Source organism: Echinops telfairi, unplaced genomic scaffold (assembly GCF_000313985.2).
Source record: "Echinops telfairi isolate 266 unplaced genomic scaffold, ASM31398v2 ScPeMD7_5;HRSCAF=22, whole genome shotgun sequence".
Lineage (NCBI taxonomy): Eukaryota > Metazoa > Chordata > Mammalia > Afrosoricida > Tenrecidae > Echinops > Echinops telfairi.
Window position 1 is genome coordinate 41,791,148 of NW_022103901.1, and position 14,916 is coordinate 41,806,063.

At 47.6% G+C, this 14,916-nt stretch overlaps 1 protein-coding gene across 1 annotated transcript in view; it reads left to right on the forward strand.

Moving 5' to 3' along the window:
* SHISA9 (shisa family member 9) overlaps window positions 1–14,916 on the forward strand; it is a gene marked incomplete at its 5' end in the record, with an annotated part of 308,545 nt that overhangs the window by 282,413 nt on the left and 11,216 nt on the right. Inside the window, one exon of the mRNA XM_030888503.2 lies at window positions 1,327–1,374. Coding sequence (XP_030744363.2) covers window positions 1,327–1,374 — 48 coding nt within the window. The remainder of the gene's footprint in view (window positions 1–1,326; window positions 1,375–14,916) is intronic.

The window sequence follows — 14,916 nt, forward strand, 5'->3', positions numbered from 1 at the left end:
TAAAGGGAGACCCCCTGCAGGGCTCATTCAATGCACCTGACCCGGAATTAAATTTGGAGAATGGATTTACTGCCAAAATGCCAGGTGCACATCTGGTCAGTAAAGCAAGGCGTGACTCATTGTGGGATTGTGAACCAGCTAGCTGGATCCCAATAGAGTGTAGGGCAGTGGTTTTCAACCTGTGGGTCACGACCCCTTTGGGGGTCGAACGGCCCTTTCACAGGGGTCGCCTGATTCATAACAGTAACAAAATGACAGTTATGAAGTAGCAATGAAAATAATTTTCTGGTTGGGGGTCACCACACCATGAGGAACTGTATGAAAGTGTCGAGGCATGAGGAAGGTTGAGAACCGCTGATGTGGGGGACACCATGGGTGAGCCCTGGTCGCACAGTGGTTAAGTGCTCAGCTTCTATCCACAAGGTTGGTGGCTGGAACCCCCTAGCTGCTCCATGGGAGAAACACGTGCCCATATGCTTCAGTACCGATCAAAAGTCATGCTCTGCCCTAGAGGGTCCATAGGCGTCAGAGCTCACTGCATAGACACAGACTTGGTGTAAACAGGTAGTTAGTGGGCTTGCCTGCTGACAAAAAGGTTGGAGGTTTGAGTCCACCCAGAAGCACCTCAGAAGAAAGGCTTGACCATTGAATCCCTAAAAGAACAGTAAAGCCTTAAAAAAAACCACCAACAACAAACCTCACTGGTATCAACTTGATTCTGACTCATAGCCACCCTGCAGGACAGGGACCGGGTAAAGCTGTGTGTGTGTGTGGGGGGGGTGGGGTACTGTAACTCCTAATGGATATAGAAAACTTTGTCTTTTTCCTGAGGAGCAGCTGGTGGTTTTGAACTGCTGGCCTTTCTGTTAGCAGCCCAACACATTACCACTCTCCTACCAGGGATTTCACCTATTTTGTTGTTCTCGAGGAGATTCGAACTCATGCAGGACTCAGTGGAGCTGTCTGGTAGGGGAGGGTTTCTAAGGCCATTGTCTTTCGGGCAGTAGCCTACCACGCCTTTCTCCCAGGGAGCAGCTGGCGGGTTTGAACCACATACCTTTGGGTTAGCCGTTGAGCTCTTAGTCACTGCACCACCAGGCGTCCTTAGACTCTCACTGACTGCTGAAGAATTCACTCTCTGGTTCATGTGGCTGGAGACGTGTGCTGATCTTTGACGGGTCACTGCCTTAAGACAGGACGAACTGCACACCTGTCCCCCGGGGGCTGTCCTCCTTGGAGGTGACTGGGGCAGCCACATGGGGTGAGGGCACACGCGCCTGGGGACCCAGCCAACAGATCAGCATCTCTTGATTATTATCTTTTTAGGAAGTTGTGATGGTGACTGGGCAGTGGCGACACTTAAGTCACCCAAAGGTACCGTATGGCTTCTTTGTAGTTCTTCTGTTGTTGGCTTTAAGCAAGGCACGGGGACATCCTGGTGTCCGTGTGTGACCCAGTGTACACGTGTGTCCCTGTTTGATGGCACATGCAAGTTCGTCCCAGTTCAAGCATGTAGGTGTTGTGTGTGGTGTGGTGCAATGTGTGCTCACGTGAGCCAAGCCTGTGACCAGTTGTTGAAGAAGGTGCTCTGCCTCATGCCTGATACCGCTGCCTGAGGGAACGGCCACTGTAGGACACCAGCCCAGGTAAGCTATGCAGGAAATGTGTGTTTCCCTCAGGAAGCTACAAAGGTAAACAGCAAAATATGAAGTAAATCGATGTGGTAGATGAGAACACACCCATGGGAGAGAGAGAGAAAGAGGGGAGGTATTGGCCAGCGGTCCTCTCAATGATTAACCTTTTTCCACTTTTTCATTTGGTGCCTCACAACGTTATGGAGTTGGTCAGCTGTGGCCTGATGGAATTGGATCCAGGCAGTATGTACAATTTATTAACCCTCTAATAGATGGAAACCAGGAAAAGTAGGCATCAGGGTTGTATACTTTCTCCAGACTTCTTCAGTCTGCATGCTGAGTCAATAATCCGAGATGCTGGGTTTCCTGAAGAAGAAAGAGACATCAGAATTGGAAAGAGGTTCATTAGCAGCCACAACAGATGACACAACCTTGCTTGCTGAAAGCCAGTGGGATTTGAAGTGGCTCGGATCAGGCTCACAGACCCGAGCCTTTCAGCGTGGATTATACCTCCACATAACGAAAACACAGTTCTTCACAACAGGTCTAATAGGCAATACCATGATCAGTGGAGAAATGATTGAAGTTGGAAAGGATTTCATTTTACTCAGATCCACAGTTAACACCCATGGAAGCAACAGCAAGGAATCAAATAACGCATTGCATCAGGCAAATCTGCTGCAAAAGACCTGGTGAGCGTGCTAGAAAGCAAAGGTGTCAGTCACCTGGCGGACTGCGTGCACCTGCCTGCTCCAAGCCACGGTGTTCTCATTCGCCACATCGGTCTGCCGGAGCAGGACGGCGAATAAAGCCTGAAGAAGGCTCGATGCCTTTCCGTGACGATGGTGGCCAAGAACCTTAACTATATCATGGCCTGTCGCAGAACCACATGTGTCTTGGAGGAAGTGTGACTGTGATGCTCTTTAGAAGCAAGGATGGTGTGACTCTGTTTGTCATGCTGTGGGCATGCCATCGGAGGAACCAGTCTTTGGAGAGAGACATCGTGCTGGGTAAAGTCTTTACCTTTCCAAGAAAAAGAAAAATATCTTCAGTGAGATGAAGTGATACAGTGGCTGCAAAAAAAAGACTTGGCTGGCTCCCTAATTCTAAACAATCAACAAATGAAAACTGTGGGTCTCCCTCGTTTGGTCCTTAACCTACCACGGGCAGTGTTTTTGCTCTGTGCACAGGATCGCCAGGAGTCTGGACTAACAACAACAACAATCAGCAGGCATCCTGCTGGGTCCTCGCCGTGTGTCTTACTGCTGGGTTCCCTGACAACCGCGCTGTACAGGTCCTAGCCATTTAGAGAGGAGGACATTGCTGTCACTTATCAAAGGCACATTGAGGGTTGCTCTTTTCAAAGAAGACATGAACCTCGCTCAGTTCTCTTCTGTCTTCCCTTAAACTTTGTTGGATTTAGTGGTGGGAGAATGCACCCGTCCAAAGAGGTGGGAGGAGCCTCTTGAATGAGCTTGAAATGAGAGAAGTTAATGGACATTTCAAGGTTTTAGCCTGAGTACCGGCCTTGCCTTTGCTGCTGGGCCTGATGGCAGTGGTTAAGCACTGGCCATTAACTGAAAGGCCGGCGTGTGAACCCACCAGCAGCTCTGCAGGAGAAAAGATCTCACGGTCTGCTTCTGTCAGAACCCCAGTCCTGGAAACCCTGCCGGGCAGTTCAACGCTGTCCTAGAGGGTCCGTGTGACGGTTGGAGTTGGAGACATCTGGTGGGAGGATCTTAGTTATCCAGGTGGATGGTGCTCTGAGCTGGGAAGGGGAGAGGAGGGAGGGAAAAGTGGGGGAAGAGGATGGAGGAGAGGAATAGAAAGAGGAGGCAAGAGCTGCTGTAGACCAGTGGTTCTTCCATGCGGCACGTCAGAATCACCTGGAGCGCTTGTGAACACTCAGATGAGCACACTCCATCCCACACCTGATTCAGCTGGCCTAGGGTAGCACTGAGAATCTGTAATTCTCACAGGTTCCCAGGTGATGCCGATGGTGCTGGTAGGGCCCCACCCTCTGAGGACCACAGCCGTAGGGAAATCTTACTGGATGCTAAGACCCTTTGGTAGAGCTCCAAGGGTCTTCCTGTGGGCTGAAGGTCTGACACGGATCATGGAGGCACAGGAAGGACGTGTGCTCTGGGAGACCACTGTACCCTCGCACCGAGAGGGACAGAGAAAACTCCCCTAGTTATTGTCTGCCTGCTGTCTGGAGAGAGACAGATTTTCAGGTCTTGCATTAGATAATAACTGTTCACATGTCAAAGTCCATTTTTAGAAAAGCAAATAATTTGGAACATGACAGACCTACTAATTTGAGGCATAAACTTTTGTCTCTCTCTCTCCCTCGTGAACACAAAGCCATTGTGATCCCCGTGACAGCACTCAGAAGCAGCCAGCAGCCCTGTCCTGTTGTTGTCTGATGCATTTAGAAAATGTTCCAGGACAGGTCAGCAGCTGTGCATGGAAGCTGTTTTCTGCTCAAAGCAAGCTTTCCTTACCTGTACTGCTGAATGCATCTTGATTTACATGGGCTTCTCTGGGGAGGGTCGCAGGGTCTTAGAAAAAGACCCTTAGAAAGCTAGGCTCAAGTTTCCTTATCTTCTTTCAGGGCTCTCTATTCAGCCGCCCTGCCTTCATCTGTCAGTACATTGACTTGGGTGTTGCTACCATGCTGAGAGTGATAGACTAGGATTCTAAATACCAGCAGTTTTTCAAAGGTAGACAGGTGTCAGTAGAGTTTCCAGATTAATCCAGACTAGGAAGGAAGGCCTGGCTCTCTATTTTTGAAGATCTGCCAATGAGAACCCTATGGGTCATCCTAGAAAATTGTCTGTAACGATAGAGGACTGGAAGTTGAACCCCATCAATTGGAAGTCACACAAAATAGCCAGGATCCTACAGGATTTGGCCATGTTTTGTTTTGCTCAGTATGGGGTCGTTGTGAGATGACTCAGCAACTAACAGCAGCAAACACCACCTACCCTCCAGATTGAGAGTACAGGAGGATGCTAACAACATTAGGATGGCAGGCTCCATCCTCCCTAACTGTGGCACCTCCTTCATGGAGAGGTTCAAGCAAGATGCTGCTTAGGACCAGGCACATCTGGGTTCCAATCCTGGAATCCATCAGTTGTTAGTCTTGTCACCTTCAATAATTCCAGTAATGCTACCTCTCTGAGCCCAGATGTTATGATCTGGACTCGTGAAAACTTCATGCCATCAAGTCGATCCTAACTCATAGGGATCCTATAGGACGAGGTGGATCTGCCCCTGGGGTTTCCAAGGCTATTACTCTTTATGAACATACAAAGTCTCATCTTTCTGCCACACAGCAGCTGATGGTTCCAAACTGTTGGCCTTGTGGTTAGCAGCCGAACATGTTAACTACTTTGTGACCAGGGCTAGGAAAAGACATCACAACACACTATAGGAGCCTGCACTGTTCACTTCTCACTGAAGCCTCCCTGTGGTGTAGTAGGTTAAGCAAGGGTTGTTAACTAAAAGGTCAGAAGTTCAAACCCACCAAAGGCTCTGTGGTAGAAAGATAGAGCAGTTGGCTTCTGTAAAACGTTCGTCTTAGAAACACTTAGGAACATTTCTGTTCTACTCTGTCCTGTAGGGTTCCTATGAGGGGGACTCAACTTCAAGACAATGGATTTGGTTTGAGGTTTCCTATACTGGTGGCTATCATTGATTCATCCATGCCCAACTTTGGGGACTTGACTTCTTGAATATTTGTTTAAAATCCGGGCAGAAGAAACCACCTCAAGCCTAGCATCCTAATCAAGATGAATCCATGACTTTGGGAATCTGTCCAGTCCCTTGGTCTACAATGAGACCCTGAGCCTGGGAAAGGACTGTGATGGGGTCACTCCTGTTCTGGCAGGGACAAGGCTGTGGGTTCTCGTCCTCTTTACACTCTGTGGACTTCTACATCTTCCACGGCAAACTTGGAGTGCGCATAGTTCCCGCACTCCGTACAGTGTGAGTCCGTGGATGTACGCTCTTAGCTACAAAGCCCCAAATCCACAGGCACCAAGTCAGTCTGACTCGCAGCAACCCTCTCAGACCAAGTGGAACTGCCCTGAAGCTTTCCAAAGGTGCAGTCTTCAGGGCAGAAGACCGCCACATCCTTCTTCCTCGAAGCAGCCGTGAGTTCTGTGTTCCATTTGGTTAAAAGCCAGGCACATTAATCTCAGTACTACCAGGGCTCCTAGTTCTTAGCAAAGCACTAATAGGTGCCAAGGTGGCGCCATGGGTTAAGTCTTGCATTGCTGCAAGAAGGTTGGCGGTTCAAATCCACCAGCTGTTCAGTGGGCCAAAGAAGAGGCTGTCTGCTCTCTGGCACATTAAGAATCTCAGAATCCCTAGGAAGCAGTTCTACTCTGTCCAATAGGGGTTATGAGTTGGAATAGACTTGATGGCAGTGAGTTTGATTTTTCTTTAAATAGAGGTACATGTGGTCAGTGGTAGAGGAGCCCAGGTGGTGTGGTGGTTATGTGTTGGGCTGCTAACTACATGGTCAGTAGTTCAAAGCCACCAACCACTACTGGGAGAAAGCTGGGTCTTCCTACTCCTGTGAAGAATCAGAATCTTGGAAACTCACAGGGGCAGTTCTACCCTGTCCTGTAGGGTCACTGTGAGTTGGCATCGACTCATTGGTAGTGAGTTTGGAATTTTGGTTTGGTTGCTCGGTGGTAGAATTAAAAGCAGGAGACCAGAGAAAATGCTCCTCATGAGCAACCACCACCCTGTGGGTAGAGGCTTGTGTTCTGCTGTGATAATGAATGATTTTCAGCAGAGCTTCCAGACTAAGACAGACTAGAGAAAAGGCCTGGCAGTCTACTTCAGAATATCAGCCAGTGAACCCCCTGTGGGTTCCAGCATTCTAACTGACAGCCGATGATAGGGATGGCACTGGACCAGGCAGCATCTCATTCCATTGTGCTCAGGTTACTGTGGCAACTGGCAACAACAGATACGTTTCAAGGGGAACAATAGTCACTAAATGTGTTTTCTGAGAAGGAAAACCAGTGATACTTATATATCGATCAGAAAGCCATTCTATCAAGAGAATGGCCCACGCAGCCACAGAGCAGGCAAGCTCGGACAGGCACGAGTCTGGAGGTCAGATACTTTCCTGGAGGTTCTTCTTGACTCATGAAGCTGCGGGCCCATGGCACAGGAAGCAGGAGAAAGCAAGAGGTGGGAAGTCCACGGTCAAGTGGAGGCAGAGTCAAGTGTATCCAAGTGATAGGCAACATGGCAGGGTACTGACAGCTCTCACGGTCTGCAGGCCACTCCACACAAGTTCCAGTGTGATAGTTATGTAATCTGTTGTCAATTTGAAAGGATTAAGAGTGAAGGGGTGGAGTTTAGTCTGTCAATCAGGTGGCAGCTAGATGACCTCATTTGGAGCTGCTAAGGAGAAAAATAGCTTGCTTGAGGGGGGACACACACTCAGTCCCCCCGAGACATTCTGGTTGACAAGCCACATGGAGACAGGCTGCTGGCACCCAGAGCCTTGGAGCCGAAGAAGCCATGTGGAGACTCCTGCTAGCATTGCAGTGTTTACAGTGCCACTGGATCCATAAGACTTTCCACCCAGTGACCTGTAATCATCCTGCATTCAGCATCATTGAATGAGTCTGAAGAGGAATTTATAGATGGGTATCAGACATATGGGCTAAAACCTAACTTATGGACTTGATCTGGACTGGGCTGGGATGTTTTCTCAATATTCAATTGCTCTTGTATATAAAGCTCTTTCTTATCCACATATGAGTGTCTATGAATTTGTTTCTCTAGTCCACCCAGGAAGCCAGATGTAGGATGCAATCCAGCAAACATAAGAAGAGAGAAAGACAGTTCTCCACAGCATCTATTTATAGATATGAAGTAGGCCACACCCCCAAGGAGACATCATGGGACTTTTATGTACATAAGGGTACACAAACACCCTAATTCCCATGGAGTTGTTTACATTAGGTTAGGTCACATTTTGGGGCAGATCTCACTGCCAAACCGCTGAGAATTCTAGCCCAGCCAAGTTGGCATTTTATCAAGTTAACCATCACACTAGGTCTTCACTTACCTCCGCTTCAGAGATAATGCCTAGTCAACATGATGGAGCCCTTCAGAATGGAAGACTAAGCTTCTGCTTAATTTACAGATGAGGACACTCTGTTTCCTTGCATTGAATGAGTTCGCCCAAAGTCACAGAGGGAAATTTCATCAGAAGGACAACCAGTTCCCAGACTTCAAAGCATGGTCAAAGGACTTGACTCAGAATCAATTGAGATGCTAATTACAAATGGAAACCCTGGAATTAATTCACTCTGAAGGAACTGAAATCTTTAGACCTGGGCCCTCAACATGTTGTTGTTTTCAGGTGCCCTGGAGTCTGTTCTGACTCTTAGCAACCCCGTGTACAAGAGAACGGAACACTGTGTCATCCACACAATTGTTCTTATGTTTGAGCCCATTGTTGCAGCCACTGTGTGGATCCATATTGTTGAAGGTTTCCCCCTTTCTCACTGCCCTGTCACATTACCAAGCATGATGCCCTTCTCCAGGGACTGGTCTCTCCTGACAATATGCCCAAAGTCTGTGAGACAAAGTTTTGTTGCCATCTTGCCTCTAAGGAACAGTCAGACTGTACTTACTTCTTTCAAAACAGAGTGGAAGAAGCCACAGTGGTGGCTTGTGTGTTGCGGTGATGCTGGAAGCTATGTCACCTATGTTTCAAATGCCAGCAGGGTCACCCCAAATGAACGAGTTTCAGCAGAGCTTCTAGACCCAGAGCAGACTACAACAAATAAATAAATAAGCTATCCGCCTCTGAGTAATTATCCACTAAAACATCTTACAGGCACTCCCAACATACTAATTTTCGAAAATGAAAACCAGCATCATTCTTATGTGACCCCTGAAGCTGGATCTTGGCACCCAGCCCTGAAGGCAAACATCCTCCTCCTCAGAGTACCTGTTTCCATGTGCCAGCCTCCGTCCCAACAGGAGTGTTTTGTTTTGTTTACTACTGGCTTAAGTAAAAGTGTTATCCTAGTTGTTGCTTGTCCTAGAAAAGTAAGAACATAGAGATGGACAGTCTTGGACTGGGTGGCTTTCTCTGCCACTGTGGGACCCTGGTGGCCCTCAAGACTTGAAGGACTGCCAATGTCTCACAAAAAAAGCTGCAGTGGCACCACTCACTGTTACTCCTAGTGATCCACTTGCAGCATTTTTGCTTCCTGTCCCAGCAACCCTGTGTTCCGCAGGGATAGAGGTTATGCATGGGCACAGCAACATGGACTTCCACTCACCAAGGCTGACTTGGCCACTGCCACTGCTGAGTGCCCCATTTGCCAGCAGCAGAAACCAACATTAAGTCCAAGATATGGGACCATTCCTCGGGGAGATCGACCAGGAACTTGGTGGCAGGTTGATTGCATAAGACCACTTCCATCATGGAGGGGACAGCGTTTTGTTCTTACTGGAATAGACACCTACTCTGGATAGGGATTTGCCTTCCCATTGAGTTAATTTATTGTGCCAACCTGGCCGATGAACACATGTGGGTTTAATTGAAGGGTGGAGGGATAAATGGCTTGGCGAGTCTCGCCTTTGTAGTTCTCGGGTCTCTTGCTTTGTGATGGTCGGACCAGGGTGCAGCTGCCTTAGCCGTTCCTGCTTCAGCTGGCAAGGCTCACTTCCTGCAAGACATCCCCAAGGAGAAGCCACATGGACCTACCCTGATGCAGCCCTGGGTCCTGGAGCAGCCATGTGGAGACTCTGCCAGCACTGAGATGTTTACATGTTCACTGATTCGGTTTTCCTCCTGCAGTCGGCATCACTGTGTGTGTTTTGTGAGATGGAGGAGGACTTTGTGGACTGGTGTTGAACATATGGGTTAATGGGTTAATGTTGGACTTGTGGGCTGGGCAGCACTGGGTTGGGATGCTTTCTTGATGCACACTTAACCTATATATAAAACTCCCTCTTATACATGAGTTTCTGTGGATTTGTTTCTCTAAAGTACCGGACTAACACAGTGACCTTAGCAGACAAGGTTCTCCTCAAGCCTGCCACATGGAAGGCTATTCTGTCTCTTTGGGAAGATTTCCAGGAGAGGGTGCAGATGAAATAGAGAGCATTGGCTTCTCACACACAGTAGGCCCCATCCTTTGTATTCAGAAGGACTCCACTGTGGTGACTCAGAATTCCGTCTGAGGCTGAGGTAAATGGAGACTTCATGACCAGTGGTCTCTTACAAACTTATTTGTTTTTGTTAGTTGTCACTGAGTCAGTGCTGACACGTGGTGACCCTGTGCACAGTGCAATGAAATAACTGCCATTCTCTCTCTTCTAAGAAAATCGATGTAGCGCGGTGGGAAATTTTTATCTGCGAGACACTGCAGAAGGCACAAGTCAATAGAAAATGTATAATTTGGGTGGCAGTTCTCTTGGGGTGAACACGTCCAGAGCTGATCTGGGAAACACCCACCTATAAGCTGCTTGAAAACACTGCTTTATGAAATTTGGGCTTTTGCAATTTCCTGGGTCGAGTTCCTGGTTTGGTGGTGAGCAGGTGGAAGGGAGGAGGGCGATATAAGCTGATGTTTTTAATAAAAATCAAATCCCACCAGCCCTGGCACACAGCCCCTTTTGAAAACACTCGGTAATCATGGGGGTCTCGGTGAACTCTTGGGGGGCCACAGGGCAGGTCGCCGGTGAGGTTCTCAGCTTTAGAGCAATGCTGTTGCGCCAACATCGCAATGAACGTTTATCCATTGGAAAGGACGCCTCTCAGAGGCGAGTCAGCTGGATCCTGTTCTTGGCACCTTTCTGCAGCCCTTTGTGTGATCGCACAGCACATAGTGGGCACTCATCAAATATACCTTGTGACTAAATTATTAAATGAAACCGGGAATACCGTTTAAAGCAAAACTTGCTGGCTTTTCTGCAAAGACTCTGGGAAATAGGAGAAAACCCACCAGGTGGGTAAGGGGACCTATGTTCTAGGCCTAATGTTACTTCTACCAACTGTGAGTCTGATCCCATAATGTGAACAGCTTTCGCTATTAAACAGAAAATTCAGGATAACTGATCTCTCTGGACCCCTCTACAAGAAAAACTCCCAGGCTTGGCACTGATTGGCTAGTCTTACCATGTACCTACCTCTGGAAAATCATTCTGGTGAAGACAAAGAGATGAGTTGTTTGAAGAGTGACAGATGGTGGAAAGTGGAAGGAGAGTCGTGCCATCCAAACCATGTGGGTTAAGAGTAAGGGAGAGGTGGACTCCTACATTCCAGCTTCCTTAATCCGGGTGCCACTTTCTTCTTCATATAATCCAGCTACCAGGATTATTGACTCCACATCTAGATTGATTACTGTGGTGAAGGGATACAACCCTTACACACATCTTTTCTGATTTTAAAACATGCAGCATTCCTTAGTTCTGTTTGCCCAACTGCCTCTTTATCCATGTATAGGTTCCGCCTGAGCACAATTAAATGGGTGTGGCTCGAGCCATCGGAGCCCCGGTGGTATAGTAGTTACACATTGGGCTGAGAATCTCAAGTTCAGCAGTTCAGAACCACCAACCAGTCCAAGGGAGAAAGAGGAGGATTTCTACTCCCCTAAATAATTACAGTCTCAGAAACCTACAGGAACATTTTCACCTTGTCCTATTGGGTCGCCATGAGTTGGAATCAACTCTATGACAGTGCGGGTTTTTGTTTGTTTGTTTGTATGTTGGTTTCGGTTGGACCCAAGCATGGTGTTTTCATTCACCTCAAATGCATTTGAATTATGGAATATTGAAAGTACCACGGACTGCAAGGTACAAACCAAGGGAAAACCAAACCTGTCTTGGAAGGAGTACAGCCAGAGTTCCTTAGAGGCAAGGATGGTGAGACTCTGTCTCACATATTTTGGACATGTTGTCAGGAGAGCCCTCGGTCCCAGGAGAAGGACAGCGTGCTGGGTAAAGTAGAGGACAGGGCACAAGAGGAAGGCCCTCAACAAAATGGCCTCGCCCAGTGGCTGCAACAATGGGCTCGCGCACAAGAACAATTGTCAAGATGATGCGGGCCCGGATAGTGTTTTGGTTGTGCACAAGGTAGCTATGAATTCAAACTAACTCGATGGCAACTAACAACAGCATATGCCTGTAAGCTTGGGTATTTTATGAATAAGGAAGACAGAAGAATTGATGCCATTGAATTATGGTGCTCGCAAAGAATATCCAAGGTACCAGGGACTTTAAAAAGAACTAATAAATCTGTCTTGGAAGAAGTACAGCCAGAATGCTCCGTAAGGGCAAGGATGGTGAGATTGTGTCTCATGTGCTTTGGATATTAAGCCAAGAGAAAGTAGTTCCTAGAGAAGGACATCATCACTGGTAGAGCCGAGGGAAGTGGGAAGGAGGCCAGCCCTTGACAAGATGGGTTGACATGGTGGCTGACACAATGGGCTCTGACATGACAACAATTGTGAGGACGGTGCAGGACTGGACCCTGTTTGATTTTGTGATGCACAAGCAGGGTCGCTGCGAGTCTCAACTGACCCCACAGCACCTAACAACCGATCCCTACCAAAAGCTGTGATGAGTCAGAACTGACTTTATGGAAGTGGATTTGTTTATTTTTATACCTGAAAGAGGAGATCAATGAATGAAGTATTTTTATCAGTCAGCTTCAGTAATGCTGTGTACCAACCAAACTCAAATGCTACAGCCTAGATTTTATTGAGTTAGCATTGATGTAGATCAACAGCTATGTGTCAGTGACTTGGGGTTGAGCCGAGAGGTCCTCTGCTCTAATTTGGGTTCACCCCTTTGTCTGGACACTGGATGGATGTCCAGCTAGCTAACCTGTTGCTGGTCTTAGCAAAATGACTGGGCTGGGCTTCTCAGGCCTCATCCTCAGAGAGGCACTCCAGATGTTATCTCAGGATGTGCCCAATGAACAAGAGAGTAACCGAAACTCAGCCATCAGGGTCCCAAATGTTGCCTGTAACATATCTGCTACTCTTCATTAATCACATGGATGAACTCAGAATCCAGTGGTAGAGAATCAAAATCTTATTTTGGAGGAGTTGAAAGATATAGAGTGAAAGATACAGAGAAGGGTGGAAGTGGAAAGTGGAGCCCACTGCTGCATTGAACCACCAGTTGCTGATGAACCAATTCTGTCCCATGTATCCAATAGAACTGGGTCCATAGGGCTTCCAGGGCTGGGTTTGGTTTGGTTTTCAGTAGAGTGCTGGTCCTGTCTTCTCAGGAACCTCTGGATGCACTCCAATGGCCAAGATTTGGTTTAGTAGCTAGCCTGTTAGCCATTTGCACCATCCAGGGATTCCTTTAATTGAACATCGGGCCCCAATCTCATCGAAATCTGTTAGAGGGTCCTATAAAGCTACACACAAAAAGGGGAATCGATGAGTAGGGCTCACAATTTCTAAGCTTAACTTCCTTCACTTACAAAACCACCAGTTGTATAAAATTTCATCAGCTCAGTGTTTGATCAGAAGGCAAATGAAATTTGGAATGCCTTAAAGAAATGCTTCCATCTGTAGACCAGCAAAGGAGTCGTGGTGGTGCAGTGGTTAAGCACTGGTCTCGATTCAAAGATCAGCCTTTCAAAGCCCACAGTAAGTCTGCAGGAAAAAACATCTGATAATCTGGATCCATGGAGGTTACAGCCTGGGAAATTCCGTGGGCAGTTTTGCCCTGTTTTATAGGTGGAGTTTTCCACTCCCATAAAGGGTTATAGTCTCAGAAACCCACAGGAGCAGTCTTACTGTGTCCTGTGGGGTTGCTATAGGGTTGCTATAGGATCGCTGTGAGTTGGCCTGGACTTGATGGCACTGGGTTGGGTTTTTGGAATTTATAAGATTGTGAGGACCACTGGCGGAACTTTTGGGTTATTACTGACTGTTAACCACAAGGTTGGCAGTTCAAGGCGACCAGCCACTAAACATTACACAAAATCTTGGAAGCCCTATATAGGGTTGCTGTGGTTGGAACTGACTCGGTGTCAGAGGGCTTGGGGTTTGGGTTTACAAGGTTGTTACGAGTCTGAGTCAGTTCAGTGACATATAATAGGAACACGGAAGAGCAATGTGTGGTGGATGGAGATGGTGAAGACACATGAGCTTCATCTGGAACCTGCTGAGGCGGGGAGCACCAGCCCACCTGCCCTTGTTCAACGGCTTTCAGGAAACGGGACCAGGGTCCTGACGTTTCAACGAGCTGCCAGCAGCAGAGTTGACAGAGGGCCCAGCAGCTGAGGTGTCAGTCTGGAAGTCCGGACAGCTTTGATACCAAGCCCAAGCCGGATGCTCTCAGGGCCTTCCCCAGCCACGACAGTGCTGCTTCTTGTCCCGAGCCTCGGCACTAAGACAAAAAAGAGCCAGGCTCTGGGCTCCCCTTCCCAGTGTTCCCTCTTTCAAAACTGTGGCTTCAGGGCTGATTTGGGCCAACTGTGGGGAGCCACTGGGGCCCATGCTTCATTAGGACCTGGTTCAAGTATGATGCCCCTCTCTGTGTCTCTGCAGCAAGGCCCTGGAATAAGTTGAAAAGGAGCTAATTCATCATCAAGAAAAACCTTCTCCTCCCTAATCCTATCTTATGTAGAAATCTAGCCGTCACTCCTGCCCTACCTTTCTTGTTTCTGCATAGTGAGACAGCCTCAGGAATCCTTTATAGCAGAGATTTCAAAGGCAGAGAGCAATATCTGGTTTTTTTTTTAAAAACAGCATGCCCTCATTTTTACCTTTTATTCCATTTCTAACTTTTTGTGGTTTGGCTAAAATTTTACAGAGAAAATTCATTTTCCATTCAACATTTCATACACATTTTGTTTTGTGACATAGGTTGCAATTCCCTCCCTACTTCAATTTTTAATTAAACTCATGAAGGAAAAAATGAAAGTAGAGACTTCTTGGGCACAACCAAACACCTTGAGGGACTGAGTCAGTGGGCCTGGGGGACTCACAGCCATGGACTCCAAGGACTCCCAGGTCAACGGGCATAACATAGTTCACAAAAACAACGTTCTACATCTTTCTTTGGTGGTAGTGGCTGAAGTCTTTAAAAGCTTATGAGCAGCCCTCTAAGGTGCACAATTGGCGTCTCCCCATCAGAGGAGAGAAGACCAATGCAATTGAAAGACGCATGGAAACAACGAGTCCAACGGATGAATGGTCCCTGCAAACATCCGTCTCCAAAACCCTGAAGTCAGAAAAACTAGACGGTTCCCAGCTACCACCTC